General features: G+C 47.4%; 1 protein-coding gene across 4 annotated transcripts in view; it reads left to right on the top strand.

Moving 5' to 3' along the window:
• MALT1 (MALT1 paracaspase) overlaps positions 1–25062 on the top strand; it is a 183583-nt gene that overhangs the window by 91638 nt on the left and 66883 nt on the right. For all 4 annotated transcript variants that reach the window (XM_063959446.1, XM_063959435.1, XM_063959428.1 and 1 more), the window contains 2 exons: positions 1695–1718; positions 23943–24146. In XM_063959446.1, coding sequence (XP_063815516.1) covers positions 1695–1718; positions 23943–24146 — 228 coding nt within the window. The remainder of the gene's footprint in view (positions 1–1694; positions 1719–23942; positions 24147–25062) is intronic.

The raw sequence follows: 25062 nt of genomic DNA, 5'->3' as shown, positions 1-25062 counted from the left end.
TAGGAACAGTGCGCATATTCAGCGCACATCCAAAAAAGGGGCGTGTTCTTGCTGGGAAGGGGCATGGTCACACAATAGTACCCTGAATTCAAATTACACAACACAGTATTGCAACGTTATTCACATTTTATCATGTGATAGTGTCCCTTATTCACGTTACATCACACAGTAGTACCACTTTACCTTATATACCTTACTCCTCACAGTAGTGCCCCTTATTCACATTACATCACACTGAATTGCTCCTTATTCACATTACACCACACCATATTGCTCTTTATCCACATTAGACCACACAGTAGTGCCCTTTCTATACGTTACGCCACACAGTAGAGCACCTTATACACATAATGCCACACATTAGTAACGCCTTTATTTACATAATACCACACAGTAATGCCCCTTACACATATGACACACATTATTAATGTCCTCATAAACATAATGCACCTTACACATCATGCCAACCTTTATTAATGCCCTTATACACATAATGTCCCTTACACATATGCTGCACATTATTAATGCCCTTCTACACATGATACACATAATGTCCCTTACACATATGCCGCACATTACTAATACCCTTATATACATAATGACACACATAATATCTCTTACACATATGCCGCACATTATTAATGCATTTATACACATGACACACATAATGCCCCTTACACATATACCGAACACTATTGCACAACCAACCAACCAACCAACCAACCAACCAACCAACCGGTACACAGCACTCACACGGCCGCTAACACTGTGACCTCTGCTCCGCTTGGATACAGATGTGTCCTGCTACATCTTGCCTCAATACGCCATGCAGCAGGAGATGCCTGGCGTGAGTCAGCTGGCAGCTCTGCTAATGTCAGGTGCCTTTGTCTGCCAATAATGCATCTTATTTGCATTACTATGTGAATAACACACACAAGCAGCTTCTGCTGATTAAAATGATATGTGGCATGCCTATATTCTGTGTGCGAATGTGGCTGTATCTGCATACGTAATGCTACGTTACAGTGATTTCCAGGAATGCACTGTAATGTAGCATTTCATATGCAGATATAGCCACAATCACACACAGAATATAGGCATGCCGCATATCATTTTAATCAGCATAATCTACTTGTGCCCTTAGGCATGACAAATGCCCTAGACATTTACCTAGTTTGCCTATGCCTAGGGCCGGCTCTGCCAGAGACACTCGCCGTCCTGGTAGCCATCTAATGGATGATTATCCTGCTGCTGACATGTGACATAATATTGATTTAATACACTGCAGTGTAAAATGCGTTAGCAATACTAACATATCAGTGCTCTCAACACATGATGTGTGCCGTGTGTCAGAAGACCAGCATCCTAAAATGGTGGTAGCATAATCAGCCAGCTGCCTGTAGGGTACGCCTGTCTCCTGAATGGCAGGGATTATCAGGCATCAGTCCCTGTGAATCTGATATACGGGAGGGGGCAGGGTTACAGTTGCTCATCAATTCTGTAATCTCTGAATTGTAAATATCTATAAATACTAATGACAATTCACTTTTTTGTCAAACTTTATATTTGATTAAATCAGTTTCAGTACAAATGTGGATTTTTCAAATGTGTATAGTTTTTTTGCCGTTTTTTGCTGATACGTGCAAATGTTTGTGCTTTCTTAATAATTCTTTTCCCTTACTGTTGTTTTGCAGTACCCACAAATGAGCCACTGTTTGGTAAGCATGACCAGTTTATCCTGGTTTAAAGTCTAATTGCACCTTTCTTTTTGTTAATTATAACTAATCACCATCTTTCTTGGGTGTCTCTCCCTTTGGACACGCTTATACAGCACTTATACTGTGCTCTTGGGTTTCCTAATGCATCAGTGTTTTACAATTCCTGAGCAATAGTTTACGGGGCCCATACATCAGCTTAGAACAAGGCAATTCTCCGTTCTGCCGATACTCGTGTCGAGGGATCAGTGAATCCAACATGTTGGAAATCCTTGATCCGCCATTTTCGATCAAAAATTGATTGGGTTTCGGCGAGTCTGGGATTTTTAACATGCAGGATTTTATATCTGAATTTTTACAAAGTGGTAGCATTGAATATGCAAATCATACTTATAATCGTTTGGTCCAAATGACAAGAACAGTGGGTGTGGTGAGGAGGCTTATGTTATCAGAGCTCCGCCCCCTCACTAGGGAAGGGAGTAGGATCTGGGAGGGTTGCCTGCTCTCCTGGAAAACACCCCGAAATTCAGGCGTCTCGGACATTCCCCGAGAGGGGAAATGGTTGGAGGGGAAAACCATGTATTTGAAATGACCTGTGTGAAAGGTGTGTGAATGGGGTATTGGGGGAGGGGGCGGTGACACTCAATACCTCTCAACACCCCCTGATTTATAAAATAAAAAGGAGCTGTGCTTTTCAGATGGTAAGGACATCATCAAGTAAATGTGGGTGTGGCCTGCGTGTAATGTGGGCGAGTTTTGGGGAGGGGCATGTTTTTACCTGATTTTGCCCATGTAAATATATCAGGAGCTGTCTCATACTTTCTGCATTCCAGTCACTGTAGTCACACTAATACACGCAACAGTAAGCCCTTATAGAAAATATTTCACGGCATTTTAAGGAGACATTAATATATTTAATGATGAATAATTCCTGCCTGCACTTGTGTGATACCTGGTACAGTCTGCCCTGCCTTACTTCACACTTTACAGCTGTATCCAGCCATTGCAATCCTTTCTCTATTTTATTCAAAGTACTAAGGCCCTCATTCCGAGTTGATCGGTCGCAAGGCGAATTTAGCAGAGTTACACACGCTAAGCCGCCGCCTACTGGGAGTGAATCTTAGCTTCTTAAAATTGCGACCGATGTATTCGCAATATTGCGATTACTAACTACTTAGCAGTTTCAGAGTAGCTCCAGACTTACTCTGCCTGTGCGATCAGTTCAGTGCTTGTCGTTCCTGGTTGACGTCACAAACACACCCAGCGTTCGCCCAGGCACTCCCACCGTTTCTCCGGCCACTCCTGCGTTTTTTCCGGAAACGGTAGCGTTTTCAGCCACACGCCCCTGAAACGCCGTGTTTCCGCCCAGTAACACCCATTTCCTGTCAATCACATTACGATCGCCGGAGCGAAGAAAAAGCCGTGAGTAAAAATACTTTCTTCATAGTAAAGTTACTTGGCGCAGTCGCAGTGCGAACATTGCGCATGCGTACTAAGCGGATTTTCACTGCGATGCGATGAAAAATACCGAGCGAACAACTCGGAATGAGGGCCTATATACAGTTGGCCGTAAACGAATAAATAAATCAGAAATGCAAACTACTCAGTATTATAAAACGCAAAGTTAATTACACTTGTAATCACCGCATACGTTTGTTGGAAAAGCAGATGTTTGTACCAAATTATTCTTTTGTATTATAGCAGTATAACCGGAACAGGGATCTCCTATAAATGAAATTGACGCCATCGTTCAGCAATAATAGCGGTCCCTATTGTGTGTGACGCAGATGCAGTGAGTCACTCCCGGCAGTCAGAGGATGGGAGATCTCAGTGCAGTGTTATATACTGTATCACCTGCACAGTGACTGCCCCATAGATCTCCTATGCCAGTCTGCTACAGTCTGAGTCATGGATAGGATAATTATTCTATTAATAAAGCCGATTTGCTTCTTCTTATATTACGCATATAGGCTCATTCTCAAACTGAACTAAAATAAGAATTTACTCACCGGTAATTCTATTTCTCGTAGTCCGTAGTGGATGCTGGGAACTCCGTAAGGACCATGGGGAATAGACGGGCTCCACAGGAGACTGGGCACTCTAAAGAAAAGATTAGGTACTATCTGGTGTGCACTGGCTCCTCCCTCTATGCCCCTCCTCCAGACCTCAGTTAGGGAAACTGTGCCCGGAAGAGCTGACATTACAAGGAAAGGATTTTTGGAATCCAGGGTAAGACTCATACCAGCCACACCAATCACACCGTACAACTTGTGATAACCTTACCCAGTTAACAGTATGAACAACAACTGAGCCTCACTCAACGGATGGCTCATAACAATAACCCTTATTTAAGCAATAACTATTTCTGCAATAACACGTATTGCAGAAAGTCCGCACTTGGGACGGGCGCCCAGCATCCACTACGGACTACGAGAAATAGAATTACCGGTGAGTAAATTCTTATTTTCTCTGACGTCCTAGTGTATGCTGGGAACTCCGTAAGGACCATGGGGATTATACCAAAGCTCCCAAACGGGCGGGAGAGTGCGGATGACTCTGCAGCACCAAATGAGCAAACACAAGGTCCTCCTCAGCCAGGGTATCAAACTTGTAGAACTTTGCAAAGGTGTTTGAACCCGACCAAGTAGCCGCTCGGCAAAGCTGTAAAGCCGAGACCCCTCCGGCAGCCGCCCAAGAAGAGCCCACCTTCCTTGTGGAATGGGCTTTTACTGATTTTGGATGCGGCAATCCAGCCGCGGAATGAGCCAGCTGAATCGTGCTACAGATCCAGCGAGCAATAGTTTGCTTTGAAGCAGGAGCACCCAGCTTGTTGGGTGCATGCAGGATAAACAGCGAGTCAGTCTTCCTGACTCCAGCCGTTCTGGAAACATATATTTCTCTATCGTCCTAGTGGATGCTGGGGTTCCTGAAAGGACCATGGGGAATAGCGGCTCCGCAGGAGACAGGGCACAAAAAGTAAAGCTTTTCCAGATCAGGTGGTGTGCACTGGCTCCTCCCCCTATGACCCTCCTCCAGACTCCAGTTAGATTTTTGTGCCCGGCCGAGAAGGGTGCAATCTAGGTGGCTCTCCTAAAGAGCTGCTTAGAAAAAGTTTAGCTTAGGTTTTTTATTTTACAGTGAGTCCTGCTGGCAACAGGATCACTGCAACGAGGGACTGAGGGGAGAAGAAGTGAACTCACCTGCGTGCAGGATGGATTGGCTTCTTGGCTACTGGACATCAGCTCCAGAGGGACGATCACAGGTACAGCCTGGATGGTCACCGGAGCCGCGCCGCCGGCCCCCTTGCAGATGCTGAAGTCAGAAGAGGTCCAGAATCGGCGGCTGAAGACTCCTGCAGTCTTCTAAAGGTAGCGCACAGCACTGCAGCTGTGCGCCATTTTCCTCTCAGCACACTTCACACGCAGTCACTGAGGGTGCAGGGCGCTGGGGGGGGGGCGCCCTGGGAGGCAAATGTAACCTATATAAAGGCTAAAAATACCTCACATATAGCCCCCAGAGGCTATATGGAGATATTTAACCCCTGCCTGGATTCACTAAATAGCGGGAGACGAGCCGCCGGAAAAGGGGCGGGGCCTATCTCCTCAGCACACGGCGCCATTTCCTCTCACAGCTCCGCTGGTCAGGACGGCTCCCAGGTCTCTCCCCTGCACTGCACTACAGAAACAGGGTAAAACAGAGAGGGGGGGCAAATTTATGGCGATATTTTGATATATATAAAGCAGCTATAAGGGAGCACTTATTATAAGGCTATCCCTGTTATATATAGCGCTTTTGGTGTGTGCTGGCAAACTCTCCCTCTGTCTCCCCAAAGGGCTAGTGGGTCCTGTCTTCGTTAGGAGCATTCCCTGTGTGTCTGCTGTGTGTCGGTACGTGTTTGTCGACATGTATGAGGACGATATTGGTGTGGAGGCGGAGCAATTGCCAAATATGAGGATGTCACCCCCTAGGGAGTCGACACCAGAATGGATGCCTTTATTTATGGAACTACGGGATAGTGTCAACATATCTGCACACTGGCATCACGGGTAAGTGCTATGTCCATTTCGGCCAGAAGAGCTTTATGGACGCGACAGTGGACAGGCGATGCGGATTCAAAACGACATATGGAAGTTTTGCCGTATAAAGGGGAGGAGTTATTTGGAGTCGGTCTATCAGATTTGGTGGCCACGGCTACAGCCGGGAAATCCACCTTTCTACCTCAAGTCACTCCCCAACAGAAAAAGGCACCGACTTTTCAACCGCAGCCCTTTCGTTCCTTTAAAATTAAGAGAGCAAAGGGCTATTCATATCTGCCACGAGGCAGAGGTCGAGGGAAGAGACAGCAACAGGCAGCTCCTTCCCAGGAACAGAAGCCTTCCCCGGCTTCTACAAAAGCCTCAGCATGACGCTGGGGCTTCTCAAGCGGACTCGGGGACGGTGGGTGGTCGTCTAAAAAATTACAGCGCGCAGTGGGCTCACTCGCAGGTAGATCCCTGGATCCTGCAGATAATATCTCAGGGGTACAGGTTGGAATTAGAGACAGATCCACCTCGCCGTTTCCTGAAGTCTGCTTTACCAACGTCCCCCTCCGAAAGGGAGACGGTTTTGGAAGCCATTCACAAGCTGTACTCTCAGCAGGTGATAGTCAAGGTACCTCTTCTACAACAAGGGAAGGGGTATTATTCCACTCTTTTTGTGGTACCGAAGCCGGATGGCTCGGTAAGGCCTATTCTAAATCTGAAGTCCTTGAACCTGTACATAAAGAAGTTCAAGTTCAAGATGGAGTCACTCAGAGCAGTGATAGCGAACCTGGAAGAGGGGGACTTTATGGTATCCTTGGACATCAAGGATGCGTATCTCCACGTTCCAATTTACCCCTCACACCAGGGGTACCTCAGGTTCGTTGTACAAAACTGTCACTATCAGTTTCAGACGCTGCCGTTCGGATTGTCCACGGCACCTCGGGTCTTTACAAAGGTAATGGCCGAGATGATGATTCTTCTTCGAAGAAAAGGCATATTAATTATCCCATACTTGGACGATCTCCTAATAAGGGCAAGGTCCAGAGAACAGCTAGAGATGGGATTAGCACTGTCGCAAGAAGTGCTAAAACAGCACGGGTGGATTCTGAATATTCCAAAATCCCAGTTAATGCCGACAACTCGTCTGCTGTTTCTAGGGATGATTCTGGACACGGTTCAGAAAAAGGTTTTTCTCCCGGAGGAAAAAGCCAAGGAGTTATCCGAGCTTGTCAGGAACCTCCTAAAACCAGGAAAGGTGTCTGTACATCAATGCACAAGAGTCCTGGGAAAAATGGTGGCTTCTTACGAAGCAATTCCATTCGGCAGATTCCACGCAAGAATTTTCCAAAGGGATCTGTTGGACAAATGGTCAGGGTCGCATCTTCAGATGCACCTGCGGATAACCCTGTCTCCAAGGACAAGGGTGTCTCTTCTGTGGTGGTTGCAGAGTGCTCATCTATTGGAGGGCCGCAGATTCGGCATACAGGATTGGATCCTGGTGACCACGGACGCCAGCCTGAGAGGCTGGGGAGCAGTCACACAAGGAAGAAACTTCCAGGGTGTATGGACGAGCCTGGAAACGTCTCTTCACATAAACATTCTGGAACTAAGAGCAATATACAATGCTCTAAGCCAGGCAGAACCTCTGCTTCAGGGAAAACCGGTGTTGATCCAGTCGGACAACATCACGGCAGTCGCCCATGTGAACAGACAGGGCGGCACAAGAAGCAGGAGTGCAATGGCAGAAGCTGCAAGGATTCTTCGCTGGGCAGAGAATCATGTGATAGCACTGTCAGCAGTGTTCATCCCGGGAGTGGACAACTGGGAAGCAGACTTCCTCAGCAGACACGATCTTCACCCGGGAGAGTGGGGACTTCATCCAGAAGTCTTCCACTTGCTGGTAACCCGTTGGGAAAGACCAATGGTGGACATGATGGCGTCTCGCCTCAACAAAAAACTGGACAGGTATTGCGCCAGGTCAAGAGATCCGCAGGCAATAGCTGTGGACGCGCTGGTAACGCCTTGGGTGTACCAGTCGGTGTATGTGTTTCCTCCTCTGCCTCTCATACCAAAAGTATTGAGAATTATACGGCAAAGAGGCGTAAGGACGATACTAGTGGTTCCGGATTGGCCAAGAAGGACTTGGTACCCGGAACTTCAAGAGATGATCACGGAAGATCCGTGGCCTCTACCTCTAAGGAGGGACTTGCTTCAGCAGGGTCCCTGTCTGTTTCAAGACTTACCGCGGCTGCGTTTGACGGCATGGCGGTTGAACGCCGGATCCTAAAGGAAAAAGGCATGCCGGAAGAAGTCATTCCTACTTTGATTAAAGCAAGGAAGGAAGTAACCGTGCAACATTATCACCGAATTTGGCGAAAATATGTTGCGTGGTGCGAAGATCGGAGTGCTCCGACGGAGGAATTTCAACTGGGTCGATTCCTACATTTCCTGCAATCAGGATTGTCTATGGGTCTCAAATTGGGATCTATTAAGGTTCAAATTTCGGCCCTGTCGATTTTCTTTCAAAAAGAATTGGTTTCAGTCCCTGAAGTCCAGACCTTTGTTAAGGGAGTGCTACATATACAGCCTCCTGTGGTGCCTCCAGTGGCACCGTGGGATCTCAATGTGGTTTTGGACTTTCTAAAATCTCATTGGTTTGAACCACTAAAGAAGGTGGATTTGAAATATCTCACATGGAAAGTGACCATGCTTCTAGCCCTGGCTTCGGCCAGGAGAGTGTCAGAACTGGCAGCTTTATCTTACAAAAGCCCATATCTGATTTTCCATTCGGACAGGGCAGAACTGCGGACTCGTCCGCATTTTCTCCCTAAGGTGGTGTCAGCATTTCATCTGAACCAGCCTATTGTAGTGCCTGCGGCTACAAGTGACTTGGAGGACTCCAAGTTACTGGACGTTGTCAGAGCATTAAAAATATATATTGCAAGGACAGCTGGAGTCAGAAAATCTGACTCGTTGTTTATATTGTATGCACCCAACAAGATGGGTGCTCCTGCGTCTAAGCAGACGATTGCTCGTTGGATCTGTAGCACAATCCAACTTGCACATTCTGTGGCAGGCCTGCCACAGCCTAAATCTGTAAAGGCCCACTCCACAAGGAAGGTGGGCTCATCTTGGGCGGCTGCCCGAGGGGTCTCGGCATTACAACTTTGCCGAGCAGCTACGTGGTCAGGGGAGAACACGTTTGTAAAATTTTACAAATTTGATACTCTGGCTAAGGAGGACCTGGAGTTCTCTCATTCGGTGCTGCAGAGTCATCCGCACTCTCCCGCCCGTTTGGGAGCTTTGGTATAATCCCCATGGTCCTTTCAGGAACCCCAGCATCCACTAGGACGATAGAGAAAATAAGATTTTACTTACCGATAAATCTATTTCTCGGAGTCCGTAGTGGATGCTGGGCGCCCATCCCAAGTGCGGATTATCTGCAATAATTGTACATAGTTATTGTTAACTAATTCGGGTTATTGTTGAAGGAAGCCATCTTTCAGAGGCTCCGCTGTTATCATACTGTTAACTGGGTTTAGATCACAAGTTGTACGGTGTGATTGGTGTGGCTGGTATGAGTCTTACCCGGGATTCAAAATCCTCCCTTATTGTGTACGCTCGTCCGGGCACAGTACCTAACTGGAGTCTGGAGGAGGGTCATAGGGGGAGGAGCCAGTGCACACCACCTGATCTGGAAAAGCTTTACTTTTTGTGCCCTGTCTCCTGCGGAGCCGCTATTCCCCATGGTCCTTTCAGGAACCCCAGCATCCACTACGGACTCCGAGAAATAGATTTATCGGTAAGTAAAATCTTATTTTTCAAAGCCCTGACTACGTCCAGCAACTTGGAGTTCTCCAAGTCCCGAGTAGCCGCAGGCACCACAATAGGTTGGTTCAAATGAAACGATGATACCACCTTTGGGAGAAATTGGGGACGAGTCCGCAATTCTGCCCTGTCCATATGGAAGATCAGATAGGGGCTTTTACATGACAAAGCCGCCAATTCTGACACACGCCTAGCCGATGCTAAGGCCAACAGCATGACCACTTTCCACGTGAGATACTTTAGTTCCACGGTCTTAAGTGGCTCAAACCAGTGGGATTTCAGGAAATCCAACACAACGTTAAGATCCCAAGGTGCCACTGGTGGCACAAAAGGGGGCTGAATATGCAGCACTCCCTTAACAAACGTCTGAACCTCAGGCAGTGAAGCCAGTTCTTTTTGAAAGAAAATGGATAGGGCCGAAATCTGGACCCTTATGGACCCTAATTTTAGGCCCATAGACACTCCTGACTGTAGGAAGTGCAGGAATCGACCCAGCTGGAATTCCTCTGTAGGGGCCGTCCTGGCCTCACACCAAGCAACATATTTTCGCCATATACCGTGATAATGCATTGCTGTCACGTCCTTCCTAGCCTTTATCAGCGTAGGAATAACTTCATCCGGAATGCCTTTTACCGCTAGGATCCGGCGTTCAACCGCCATGCCGTCAAACGCAGCCGCGGTAAGTCTTGGAACAGACAGGGCCCTTGTTGCAGCAGGTCCTGTCTGAGAGGCAGAGGCCATGGGTCCTCTGTGCGCATTTCTTGCAGTTCCGGGTACCAAGTCCTTCTTGGCCAATCCGGAACAATGAGTATTGTTCTCACTCCTCTTTTTCTTACAATTCTCAGCACCTTTGGTATGATAGGAAGAGGAGGAAACACATATACCGACTGGAACACCCACGGTGTCACTAGCGCGTCCACAGCTATCGCCTGAGGGTCCCTTGACCTGGCGCAATAACTTTTTAGCTTTTTGTTGAGGCGGGACGCCATCATGTCCACCTGTGGCAGTTCCCATCGATTTGCAATCTGTGTGAAGACTTCTTGATGAAGTCCCCACTCTCCCGGGTGGAGGTCGTGTCTGCTGAGGAAATCTGCTTCCCAGTTGTCCACTCCCGGAATGAACACTGCTGACAGTGCTTGCACGTGATTCTCCGCCCAACGAAGAATCTTTGTGGCTTCCGCCATTGCCACCCTGCTTCTTGTGCCGCCCTGGCGGTTTACATGGGCGACCGCTGTGATGTTGTCTGACTGAATCAGCACTGGTTGGTCTCGAAGCAGGGGCTCCGCTTGACTCAGGGCGTTGTATATGGCCCTTAGTTCCAGTATATTTATGTGCAGACAAGTCTCCTGACTTGACCACAGCCCTTGGAAGTTTCTTCCCTGAGTGACTGCCCCCCATCCGCGGAGGCTTGCATCCGTGGTCACCAGGACCCAGTCCTGTATGCCGAACCTGCGGCCCTCGAGAAGATGAGCACTCTGCAGCCACCACAGAAGAGACACCCTGGCCCTGGGGGACAGGGTGATTAACCGATGCATCTGAAGATGTGATCCGGACCATTTGTCCAGTAAGTCCCATTGGAAGGACCTCGTATGGAACCTGCCGAAGGGAATGGCCTCGTATGAGGCCACCCTTCTTCCCAGGACTCGAGTGCAGTGATGCACTGACCCCTGTTTTGGTTTTAATAGATTCCTGACCAGTGTCACAAGCTCCTGAGCTCTCTCTATCGGGAGATAACCCTTTTCTGGTCTGTGTCTAGGATCATGCCTAGGAGAAGCAGATGAGCTGTAAGAACCCACTGCGACTTTGGAATATATAGAATCCAGCCGTGTTGCCGTTACACTTCCAGAGAAAGTGATACGCTGTTCAGCAACTGCTCTCTTGATCTCCTCGCTTTTATGAGGAGATCGTCCAAGTACGTGATAATAGTGACACCTTGCTTCCGCAGGAGCACCATCATTTCCGCCACTATCTTGGTGAACATTCTCAAGGCCGTGGAGAGACCAAACGGCAACCTCTGAAATTGGTAATGACAATCCCGTACCGTAATTCTGAGGTACGCCTGATGAGGTGGATAAATGGGGACCTGAAGGTATGCATCCTTTATGTCCCGAGTCACCCTTCAGGCTTGCAATAACCGCTCTTAGCGATTTCAACGTGAACTTGAACCTTTTCAGGTATATGTTCAGGGATTTTAAATTCAATATGGGTCCCACCGAACCGTCAGGTTACGGGACTACAACATGGTCGAATAATAACCCCCTCCTTGTTGAAGGAGGGGAACCTTGACCACCACCTGGTGAAGATACAATTTGTGAATTGCAGTTAACACTGTTTCCCTCTCGTGGGGGGAAGCCGGCAGGGCCGTCGGTGAGGGGGCATCTTCTCAAAATCCAGCTTGTATCCCTGAGACACAATATCTATTGCCCAGGGATCTAACAGGGAGTGAACCCACTTGTGGCTGAACTTACGAAGGCGTGCCCCCACCGGGCCCAGCTCCGCCTGTGGAGCCCCAGCGACATGCGGTGGATTTTTGTAGAGGCCGGGGAGGACTTCTGTTCCTGGGAACTAGCTGTGTTGTGCAGCTTCTTTCCTCTGCCCCCGCCTCTGGCAAGAAAGGACGCACCTCGGACTTTCTTGTTTCTTTATTTGAAAGGCTGCATTTGATAATGTCGTGCTTTCCTAGGCTGTGCAGGAATATAAGGCAAATATCAGAATTACCAGCTATAGTTGTGGAGACCAGGTCCGAGAACCCTTCTCCACACAATCCTCAGCCTTCCATATGCCTCTTAAGTCGGCATCATCTGTCCATTGCATATTCTACAGGGCACGTCAAGCAGAAATCGACATAGCTTTGACTCTAGGACCCAGTATACTCATGTCTCTTTGGGCATGTTTTATATATATATATATATATATATATATATATATATATATATATATATATACATACATATCTCTTAAGACAGCATCTTTAATATATATATATATCTCTATATATACATATATATATCTATATGCATACTAGGGTCTCAATCTCTGCTGATAAGGTACCTGTCCACGCTGCCACAGCGCTATAAACCCATGCCGACACAATCGCCGGTCTGAGTAGTGTACTAGAATGTGCACGCTATCTACAGGATCCCTGAGAACAGCTAGTGCTACCGTCTGGGCAAACGTGACACCCTAGGGGAAGATTCCCATACATCTTGGCCCTAGTGGGGAAAGGATACTGCCTGAGAATTCCTTGTGGGAAGCTGCAGTTTCTTGTCTGGAGATTCCCGCCCTTTTTCCTTATGAGAGGAGGGAAATTTACCTCAGCTTTCTACCCCTTAAACATGTGTACCCTTGTGTCAGGGACATGAGTCATCAGTGATATGCAAATCATCTTTTATTACAATAATCATATATTGAATACCTTTCAGCCATTTTGGCTGTAACTTTGCATTATCGTAGTCGACACTGGAGTCAAACTCCGTGTCGATATCAGTGTGTATTATTTTGGATAGTGATCATTGCGAGACTCTGAAGGTCTCTGCGACATAGGGACAGACATGGGTAGATTTCCTGTCTGTTCTTTAATCTTTTGTGCAATAAATTCACCTCAGCACTTACACATATCCAAACAGGTGTCGGCGTTGTCGACGGAGACACCCTCTCACGCACATATTTTCTCTATGTCCTCCTTAGGGGAGCCTTTTACCTCAGACATGTCGACACACACGTACCGACACACCACACACACAGGGGATGCTCTATTTGAAGACAGTTCCCCCACAAGGCCCTTTGGAGAGACAGAGAGAGAGTATGCCAGCACACACCCCAGCGCTATATAACCCAGGGATTACACTACAACTCAGTGTTTACCCAGTAGCTGCTGTATATACAAATTTGCGCCTAAATTTATGTGCCCCCCCCTCTTTTCACCCTTTGTGTATCTGGATACTGCAGGGGAGAGCCTGGGGAGCTTCTTTCCAGCGGAGCTGTGAATAGAAAATGGCGCTGGTGTGCTGAGGAAGAAGGCCCCGCCCCCTCAGCGGCGAGCTTCTGTCCCGCTTTCTGTGAAAAAATGGCGGGGGTTTTTACATATATACAGTGCCAGACTGTATATATGTATTTTTATTGCCAAAAGGTACTTCAATTGCTGCCCAGGACGCCCCCCCCCAGCGCCCTGCACCCTACAGTGACCGGAGTGTGTAAGTGTGCTGGGAGCAATGGCGCACAGCTGCGGTGCTGTGCGCTACCTTAAATGAAGACAGGAGTCTTCTGCCGCCGATTTCGTCGTCTTCAAGCTTCTGTTCTTCTGGCTCTGCGAGGGGGACGGCGGCGCGGCTCCGGGAACGGACGATCGAGGACAGGTGCCTGTGTTCGAACCCTCTGGAGCTAATGGTGTCCAGTAGCCTAAGAAGCACAAGCTAGCTGCAAGCAGGTAGGTTTGCTTCTCTCCCCTTAGTCCCACGTAGCAGTTAGTCTGTTGCCAGCAGAAGCTCACTGAAAATAAAAAAACCTAATAAATACTTTCTTTACTAGTAAGCTCAGGAGAGCCCACTAGGAGCACCCAGCTCTGGCCGGGCACAGATTCTAACTGAGGTCTGGAGGAGGGGCATAGAGGGAGGAGCCAGTGCACACCAGATAGTACCTAATCTTTTCTTTAGAGTGCCCAGTCTCCTGCGGAGCCCGTCTATTCCCCATGGTCCTTACGGAGTTCCCAGCATCCACTAGGACGTCAGAGAAAACAGAGTTAAAACCTCTTGATACATATTGGTACTGCCTGTCTGTCTGTTTAGTAAATACAGCTCTTTGTAATCAGGAGCGGTGCTGGAACTTTAAGGGGGCAATGGGAAAGTTTAGCTATTGTTTGTACGGAATACATACCTATTACCGGCAGGCGACAGCGGAATCCCGGCCACCAGTATTGCGGCAGTGGGGCGAGCGCTAGAAACGCCCATTGCGGGCATGGTGGCTTGCTGCGCTCGCCACAGAATCTATTCTCCCTCTATGGGTGTCGTGGACACCCACAGAGGGAGAAAAGCCTGTGGTGCCGGTATTCTGGAGGCAGCATTATACCGCCTGTCAGGATTCTGCCGTCGGCATTGTGACCGTCGCGGTCCCGACAGGCGGGCTCGTGATTGCCTCCCGTTTGTACTGTGCACTGACAATAAAATAAAACAGCCATTTATCAGCCACATATTAAAAAAGCTTCTCAAACGGATTGGCTGGGGGCCTCACTCCATAAGGAGGCCAGGGTGCAGAATGCTTTCTCATTTTTGGAAAGCTATGTGGATACTTTGCCGTCTTCCACAAAGCTGCAGGTTAAAACTTGCTTTCAACACACGAGTTGGTTTGAGACAAGAATATTGTTGGTATGAGACGAGAATATGTGGGAATGTAGGTTTGAGGCGGCCCCCTTGGAGGACTAAGTCCCCCCCCCTTACCTCCCCACTTTTTTTTTCTTTTTATGTTTTTCTTCCTTGATAATACCATTTGCTGATTATTGTTGTTGGTTACCTTTTATATGTACAAAGGAAACATTTTTTTCTTATTCTGATACTAGAATAAGTCTGTGCTGTTTTAGAGTACAGTGTACTCCGTACGGACATTCTGTTCCCTTCTGATTGTCTTTTTTTTTTTTTTTTTTTGCAATTATTGGGCCTAATTCAGAGTTGATCGCATCAGAAAATTTGTTAGCAGTTAGGCAAAACCATGTGCACCGCAGGGGTGGAGTGGGGCAGATACTGTATAACATGTGCAGAGAGAGATTAGATTTAGGTGGGATGTGTTCAAACTGAAATCTAAATTGCAGTGTAAAAATAAAGCAGCCAGTGGGTACTCACCGTTTTCCGGGCGTGGAGATCTGAACGCAGGCGTGTCCAGGCGTTTGGAGGGCGGTTGTCTGACGCAGGCGTGTCCAGGCGTTTGGAGGGCGGTTGTCTGACGTCAATTCTGGGACCTTCATCGCTGGATCCATCGCACAGGGTAAGTAGCTGCAGGGCTAGTCTTGTTCTGCACAAAACTTTTTTAGCATAGCAGGGCTGCACAAGCGATCGCAGCCCTGCTATGCAGAAATACACTCCCCCATGGGCCTAATTCAGAGTTGATCGCAGCAGCAAATTTGTTAGCAGTTAGTCAAAACCATGTGCACTGCAGGTGGGGCAGATGTAACGTAACATGTGCAGAGAGAGTTAGGTTTGGGTGTGGTGTGTTCAAACTGAAATCTAAATTGCAGTGTAAAAATAAAGCAGCCAGTATTTACCCTGCACAGAAACAAAATAACCCACCCAAATCTAACTCTCTCTGCACATGTTATATCCGCCACACCTGCAGTGCACATGGGGGATCATTCCGACCCGTTCGCACGCTGCGGTTCATCGCTGCGTTGAGAACGGGTCGGAAATGCGCATGCGCGGCGCCCGCAATGCGCATGCATGGTGCCTGCAATGCGCACACGCGTCATTGCCCAGCGACAGCCATCACGGGCAACGACCAGCAGAAAGAAGAAAGTGATCGCTAGCGCGATTGCAAGAAGATTGACAGCGGGGAGGCGTTCCGGGGCGGATACTTACCGTTTTCCGGGCGTGGAGATCCGAACGCAGGTGTGTCCAGGCGTTTGGAGGGCGGTTGTCTGACTTCAATTCCGGGACCTTCATCGCTGGATCCATCGCACAGGGTAAGTAGCTGCAGGGCTAGTCTTGTTCTTCACAAAACTTTTTTAGCATAGCAGGGCTGCACAAGCGATCGCAGCCCTGCTATGCTAAAATACATTCCACCATAGGCCTAATTCAGAGTTGATCGCAGCAACAAATTTGTTAGCAGTTAGGCAAAACCATGTGCAGTGCAGGTGGGGCAGATATAACATGTGCAGAGAAAGTTAGATTTGGGTGGGGTGTGTTCAAACTGAAATCTAAATTGCAGTGTAAAAATAAAGCAGCCAGTATTTACCCTGCACAGAAACAAAATAACCCACCCAAATCTAACTCTCTCTGCACATGTTACATCTGCTCCCCCCCCTGCAGTGCACATGGTTTTGCCCAACTGCTAACAAATTTGCTGCTGCGATCAACTCTGAATGACCCCATAGGTGGCGACTAGTTGATCACACGAGCAGCAATAAGTTGCTACGTGCGATCAACTCGCAATAACCCCCATTGTTATTTGTACTCTCTAAATTTGGATATGTTCAATAAAAAAAATAAAAAAAAAGCTCTAAAAATGTTGGTTTCTACATTTAAGGCCTGAAAACTATTTTCAAAAACCTATACAAAAATGTCTGCTGTTTCACAATACCAGCACTGGTGTAAATGTCCCCCAGAAGCGGCAGTAATAAATCATGAATCATTTTGTACTCTGTGTTTGTACAGACGCTGCTCTAAATAGTACAACCAGAGGCTAGCACCCCCGCTACTGTTCTACTGAAAATGCTAAATACATTTTGCAGACACGTTTGGGGCAGGCGTACACCTACGTGCCTACTCTCCCAGATTGTCCGGGAGACTCCTGAATTCCGAGGCATTCTCTCAAACTCCTGGAATAATAGGACGCACTTACGGATCCCAGTTCTCGCTCCTGTGAGCAGGGCCATAACTAGGGGTGTATATGTGGTACCGCCTCCCAGGGTGCAAGGACTGCGGCACCGTCGCAGACCCGTGGATGCTGTATTTGGCTTGTAGGATGCCCACTTTAGACGGCATGATATCACGCGTGTGTCTGTGTGTGGAGGGAGAATGCGAATGATCCAGCCCAGGTTGCATTAGCGTCACATTACATCACTGCTTGTAAAATCGACAGGACTAGCCTTGATGGCGATGTTTCCACCATCATGCTCTACCTGTGCCACAAATGGGCTCTTCTTTTAGTGGCGTAGGCAGGATGGGCGGGAAGCTGTTAGTTTTGTGGCTGTCGGGATCCCGGCGGCCAGGATACCAACGCCAGAATCCAGACAGCCAAGGGAATCCCAATCGGGGCCCTGAATCCCCACTCAGAGGGTGGTCCACGCCATCCCTCGAGGGGGGAAAAATTAGTGTGGCGAACGAATCTCGCCACCAGGCCCGAAGCGTGTCCGGAATCCCATACTGAATCCTGATGGGCCTTGATAACCTAAACTGAGTCACCACACCCCTTTACTGCAAAAAAGTAGACCTTATGGGTAAACGTCATTAGTGATAGCAAAGTTTCTGAATACGTATTTCTTAACAGTTTATTATATAGCGCAGTATATTCCGTTGCGCTTTAAAAAAAAATACGTTATGGTAAGAACATACCGTTGATAACGTGATTTCTCTTATGTCCACAGGTATCCACAGGATAACATTGGGATATGGTTGAGCGACAGCGGAAATGGCACCAACACGGTCACGAGCTTTCTGGCCTCCCAGGATGCATCGGGGCTTCCCCATATAATCCCGCCCACTGACTCAGTCAGATCAGTTCTTTCCACAGCGATTTAGGCAGGAGCATCAGGTAGAAACCTATTCAGGCGATAAGAACACACATGTACACCCTTCCATACAAGAGGGAAGAGGTTTAGTGATTGTCAAGATCCTCAAATCAGGTGCGTCAGGGTGGGATCCCTGTGGATACCTGTGGACATAAGAGAAATCACGCTATCAACGGTAAGTTCTTATCATAATGTCTATTTCTCTGGCTGGGTCCACAGGATTATCCACAGGATAACATTGGGATTCCCAAAGCCAATTTTAGTGGTGGGGACGCTCCTGATTACACAGGAGGACCTTTCGCCTGAAGTCTGCGTCATGAGAGGCAAAAGTATCCAAGGCATGTGGCTGCCTTGCATATCTGTTCTGCTGAAGCACCCTGTTGTGCTGCCCATGAAGGACCTACCTTATGTGTAGAGTGTGCAGAGACATTAGCCGGAGTAGGGACATCTGCATGAGAATAAGCTTCTGATATTACCATTCGGAGCCATCTCGCCAGCGTCTGTTTACTAGCAGGCCATCCTCTTCTATGAAATCCGTAGAGGATGAAGAGAGAATCTGTTTTCCTAATGGCACTAGTTCGATCTATGTAGATTCTTAAAGCTCGGACTACGTCCAGCGACGCTTCTCCCGCAGATAGTCCCGATACCTGAAAAGCTGGGACTACAATCTCTTCATTCAGGTGAAACTTTGAAACCACCTTTGGAAGATAACTAGATCTCGTTCTGAGAACTGCTCTGTCTGGAAAAAAACTTAGGAAAGGAGACTTACACGATAACGCTCCTAAATCTGACACTCTTCTGGCTGACGCCATTGCCAGTAGAAAAAGTACTTTAGCCGTTAACCATTTAAGATCTGCTCTCTTAAGCGGTTCAAACAGAGGACCCTGGAGGAATTTAAGAACTAAATTCAAATCCCAAGGAGCTGCAGGAGGAAAAAATGGAGGTTGAATATGTACTACTCCCTGAAAGAAAGTACGTATATCCTGTAAATTAGCAATCTTACGCTGAAACCATACAGTTAATGCTGATACTTGAACTCTCAAGTAAGCCACTTTCAAACCTTTATCCAATCCTGCTTGAAGGAAATCCAAAATCCTGGATACTTTAACAGATCTTGGATTCAAACTTTTTCCAGTACACCAATGAATATAGGCTTGCCATATTCTATGATACACACGAGCTGAAGAAGGCTTTCTTGCTCTAAGCAGAGTTTGGATTACTTGTCTTGAAAATCCTCTAGCTTCTAAGATAGAGGTTTCAACAGCCACATCGTCAAAGACAGGCGATCCAGATGACTGTGACAACAAGGACCCTGCAGTAGCAGATCTGGATGTTGAGGGAGCAGTATACCAATGCCTTCTTGGCCAAGCTGGAGCTATTAGAATTATTGCTCCCTTTGCTTGCTTTATTTTTCTCACTACTCTGGGTAACAGAGATATTGGAGGGAACAGATATGCCAGACGAAATTTCCATTCTACTGACAGTGCGTCTACAAGGACCGCTCCGGGATCTTTTGTTCTCGATCCGTACCTTGGAACTTTGTTGTTTAGACGAGACGCCATGAGGTCTATCTCTGGTAGACCCCATCTGTTCACTATTGCCTGAAACACTTCTGGGTGTAATGCCCATTCGGTTTCCTGAATGGTGTGTCGACTGAGAAAATCCGCTTCCCAGTTCAGTACACCTTGGACAAACACTGCTGACAATGCTGGTAGATGGAGTTCTGCCCATCTTAGAATGGGAGTTACTTCCTCCATCAGTCTCTTGCTGTGAGTTCCTCCTTGATGATTGAGGTACGCTACTGCTGTCGCATTGTCTGAGCGAATCTGGACCGGTCTTCCTTGCAGACTGTCCTTTGCCTGAACCAAAGCCATGTAAATGGCCCTTATTTCCAACAGATTTATTGGCAGGCGACTTTCCCTTGCGGTCCATTTTCCCTGGAACCAAAGGCTTCCGAGTACCGCACCCCAGCCTTGCAGGCTGGCATCTGTTGTCAGGACTTGCCATTCTTTTATCCAAAAGGGTCTCCCCTTGTTTAAATGGTCTGTCTGTAGCCACCATACTAGAGACCTTTTTACGTTTACCGGAAACTTTATCATCTGCTTTTTTATCGTCTGATGATTTCCGTTCCATTTGGTCAGAATAAGGTGCTGCAATGGTCTGGAGTGGAACTGCGCATATTCCACCATGTCGAAGGTTGATACCATCAGACCCAACAGTCGCATTGCTGCATGGACTGACATTGTCTGGGCGTGCAACGCTTCCTGAGCCATGACCTGCACCTTGACTATCTTTTTCTCTTTTAAGAGAACTTTCTGTAGGTCTGAATCCAATATGGCCCCCAAATGAACCATCCACTGTGACGGATTCAGAGACGACTTTTCCCAATTTATGAGCCACCCGTGTCTCTGTAAACAAACTATTGTCTGTTGAAGATGGCTCAAAAGTAAATCTTGCGAATGTGCTAAGATTAACAGGTCGTCGAGGTATGGGAATATTCTTATCCCCTGTTTGCGCAGACAAGCTGCCATAACCACCATAACTTTGGTAAACACCCTGGGTGCTGTTGCTAGCCCGAAGGGCAAAGCTTGGAACTGAAAATGTTCCTGGAGGATGGCAAACCTGAAGTAACACTGATGAGACAGTGCTATAGGCACATGTAGGTAAGCATCCCTTACATCCAGAGATACCATGTGATCTCCCGGTTCCATAGCCAACATTATGGAGCGTAACGTCTCCATGTGGAACCTTGGGATCCAAATGTATTTGTTCAATATTTTCAGATTGAGAATTGGTCGAAATTACCCATTTGGCTTCTGGATCAGAAATAGATTGGAGTAAAACCCCTGTTCCCTCTGTGATGGCGGTACTGGGACAATTACACCTGACTGCAGTAACTTTTGGACTGCTTCTTGCAGGGCATTGGCCTTCGACTCTATACAAGATGGGCTGGTGCAAAAAAAATCTTTGAGGAGGCTGCCTCCTGAATGGGAACCCATACCCCTGAGATACCACCTTCTGCACCCAAGCATCTGTTGTTGACTGTTGCCATATGAGTGCAAAATGAAGAAGTCGGCCCCCAACCCTGGAATCCTCCAGACGGAGGCCCGTCTCTTCAGGCTGATGGTTTCTGTTCAGGCTTGGAAGCTGGCTTTTTGCTAGCCCACTGCTTCCTACCCCTGGTTTTGAACTGGGGTTGCTTAGACTCCTCTTTAGCTTTCGCTTTGCTTTGCCAACGAAATGAGCGAAACTTTGAACCCTTAGACTTAGGGTTATAAGTAGCCGGAAATCTGACCTTCTTTGATTCAGCCTCTGATTCTAGGATATCAAATAATGGTTTCCCAAACAATATATTACCAATGAAAGGCAATGCTTCCAATTCCTTCTTGGATTCCGCATCTGCCTTCCAGGTACGTAGCCAAACTGCTCTGCGAGCGGCTACTGTCAAGGCTGAAGCTTTAGAAGCAACTGTACCCATATCAATTGCTGCTTCTTCCAAGTATTGGGCAGATTGTCTTAAACGGCTTAAATGATACTCTTGCTCCCTAGTAGGAGAAGAGATGTCATTCTCTAGTTCCTCTATCCATTCGTCCATTGCCTTTGCTACCCAGGCCGAAGCCATAGCAGGTCTTACCACTGCTCCTACTAGAGAAAATAAATTTTTCAAGAAGCTATCTACCCTTCTGTCTGTGACATCATTCAATGAGGTAGATGACAGTGGTAAAGCAGATTTATGCACCAGTCGCAGAACATGTGCATCTACTTTTGGAGGAACTTCTCTTTTTGAACAATCCGCAGCTGGAAATGGGTAATAAGAATCCCATCTTTTCGGCATCTTATACTTTTTACTGGGCGTCGCCCAAGACTCATCCATCATTTCCGTCAGCTCCTCTGACACTGGGAATTCAGTTTTAACTATTTTGTTCGTTCAAACACAGGTGCTTTAGATTTTAACACTGTCTTGGCTGGATCTTCCAAAGAGAGAACAGCCTTCACAGCATCAATAAGTTCAGCCACATCCTCTGAACTAAAACTCTGCGACTGATCATCATACGGAGTATTTGAATATACTGTATCATCATCTGTTGTATCATCTTGTGTAGTCTGCCACATAGACGCATCTGTCTTAGTCTTACCTGTCCCTTGGTTTCTTGTAGAGGCTACTGGAACCAGGCCGTAGGAAGGGAGCTGCATGTATGGGTTCATAGTGTAACCTAACCCTTGAGGTGGTGCTACCGGAGTTAACCTGTCCGCTATTGAGGCTAAAGCCTTTGCAAACATATTCCATGGTGGCTCTGTTGGTGGTTGAACCAACTCCTGTTTTTTACTTTGCTGAAAAGCAAAACAGTTCGCACACAAGCCCTCATAAGTGACCAATTGGTCCATACCAATTAACCCTGTCTTACAAGATAAGCATGTTAGGGATGTAGGAGTGCTTGATAAATTCTCCTCGTCACTTTTGCTGCTCACAGACATGGTAATAATCTTTTAATGACTACACAAATTGTGACTGAAAATCACCTATATATGAGTATATAGAAGTGAAATCAATCTGACCACAGTGCACCTGAATTGAGGGTCAGAACAGGACTGACGTTACATAGAAAAGTCAGCACACATACTAGCAGTCAGTCACATGTTAAAGCATTAGACATTGTCATATGAGAATACAACCTCCATAACAACTTATAAATAAGTAGGAAAATTGTACTTCTGTTTCAACTGGTTCTTTTTCAACTTAACATGCAGAAAACACAGTAACATACAGGTCTCATATGCAATAGGTACTAAAAATTAACAATTCATACTAACAAGTAGAGAGAATTTTTAGAACTGTATATATACCCTTCCTCTGTAGAGCGGGATACAGGGAGACTCACCACACTTCCATATCCAAGCAAATGCGCTCGTAAGACGCTGAGTGGATTCAGACGCTACTGATGTACACTACCGCTCCTGATAACGGACACGGACGCTCACTGACGGACACGGACGCTCAGCGACTTCCACGTGTATGCAGACGCTAAGGCCTGCGGCTCAGTCTAGGCGGGATCTCTAGTGTACACAACCGCAGCGTCTAAGCTGCGACCGAGTACCCTCGTGCGTAGTGTCTGAGACGGAAGTGAGGTCATTCAGTTCATGGACGGGAGACGCGCGGAAACTGGTCATGAACTCGGAGGAGGGGCGGCTAGGAGAGCGTCTGAATCCCCCTGTTGACTTAAACTCTAAGAATCGCGGCCTCTACCTAGTCCTGGCGCCTATGATCCCTGGAGCATAGCGCTGTCGCACTCGAGATGTTTGGCGCATCAACACACTGTTTGTGTTCTCCACCAATACAGTGTAGCTGTGTCCGGACCCCCCTAGTAAGAGGAAATCCATAGACTCACCTTCCCCCCATGCTCCGGCCACAGCCTGGTTACGTCTGCTGGACCTGCTAGAACATCCGACACAGACGCCCGTCGAGACAGCACTGTACCGCAAAGGTAAGCGTTGTTGCGACCCGGTGGGGAGTTGTTGGAGCGACTCTTTCCAGTATGCGTTTAAGACGCTGTTAAGAAAAGTCGCTCAAAAAATAAAAATAAAATAATAAAAGCTGCAGGCTGCTTTATCTACAGCTTCCTGCCGCACCAAGCAAAAAACTGATCTGACTGAGTCAGTGGGCGGGATTATATGGGGAAGCCCCGATTCATCCTGGGAGGCCAGAAAGCTCGTGACCGTGTTGGTGCCATTTCCGCTGTCGCTCAACCATATCACAATGTTATCCTGTGGATAATCCTGTGGACCCAGCCAGAGAAACTTCCATTGTAAATTTCTGTAGTAACTAGGCTTCTTAGTGTGTGCGGGATTACAGCCTAGATATGTTTTCATCGGCATCCATTTTATTGTCCCACGCACTGTGCCACGAGAGGGGGAACATCGTATCAGCCTGTGTCTGTTTCTTTACAGCTACAGACAAAGTCGCACTGGTCATCGGGAACATGTCCTACAAGAACCACTCCCAGCTGAAGGCGCCGATGGTTGATGTGTATGAACTTACCAACTTACTGCGGCAGCTGGATTTCAAGGTTGTGTCTCAGCTTGACCTCACCGAGGTAGAGATGAGGAATACGGTGAACGAATTCTTACTCTTACTGGACAAAGGCGTATATGGTAAGACACGGGATCGATGTAGCTTTGTATCGTATCTGTATCGTTATATAGACTGTTTGGAAGATAGTGATAAAGAACATTGGTCCCGATTCAGGGGGTGCCGCAGTGTCGATGTCGGACGCGGAGCCAAAGCCGCACTGCGCACGTGTAGTAAGTGATTCGCGATTGCAGATACACAGAGGATTTATTTGCAGAGTGACGGGTAGTCAGCATTTGGGGGTTATCAAAGGTAGTCGCGTCGAGACCATTGCTGGGTGTTCCCTAATCAGCCACTCCAAACTCCTGGGCCTTAGGTGATTAGAATTACATTGACGTGAAACAGAAGGTAAATATGGCCCTGCTCAAAGGAGCTTACAATCTAAGAGGTGTGGGGAGCAACTGATACATAAAGTAGCGGAATCACAGTTGTATCTGATAGTGGGGAAATAACTTGTGGCTACTGTAAGCAGCCATTGGTGTCCGGCGTCTCTCTGCAGCCTCCAGCGGTTAGGTACGGCTGGACTGGGGAGGCACTGCAGAAGACAGAGGCACGAGACATGAGGCAGTCACTGTACATATCCTGCAACAGTCATCTGCTGGTACCATTACTGTCCTTCATCATCTATTTTACCTGGATCTCCTTCATATGTTGGTTCTGTATTAGGATTTTGCTGTCATGCTGCACAGGCACTTACGGGGTTAATAGTCCCCTTGTAGTAATTGCGTCCAGCCCACTGTTGTTTCTTATTGCAAGTTATTCCTACTTCTAACCAGTCATCTGCTCGTTTGGAGTTAAACATACGTCTGTTTTTGTTTTGCGCAAGATATGCATTTCCATACTCTACATGTGAACCAAACATGTGTTCCATATGTCCGTATTTAGGTGGTCATTCCGAGTTGTTCGCTCGTTGCCGTTTTTTCGCTCGAGTGATCGGAG

The sequence above is a fragment of the Pseudophryne corroboree genome, chromosome 1 (assembly GCF_028390025.1).
Source record: "Pseudophryne corroboree isolate aPseCor3 chromosome 1, aPseCor3.hap2, whole genome shotgun sequence".
NCBI classification, from domain to species: Eukaryota; Metazoa; Chordata; class Amphibia; order Anura; family Myobatrachidae; genus Pseudophryne; species Pseudophryne corroboree.
The sequence above is the reverse complement of the archived record's forward strand: the minus strand, read 5'-3'. Positions and strand labels throughout refer to the sequence as shown.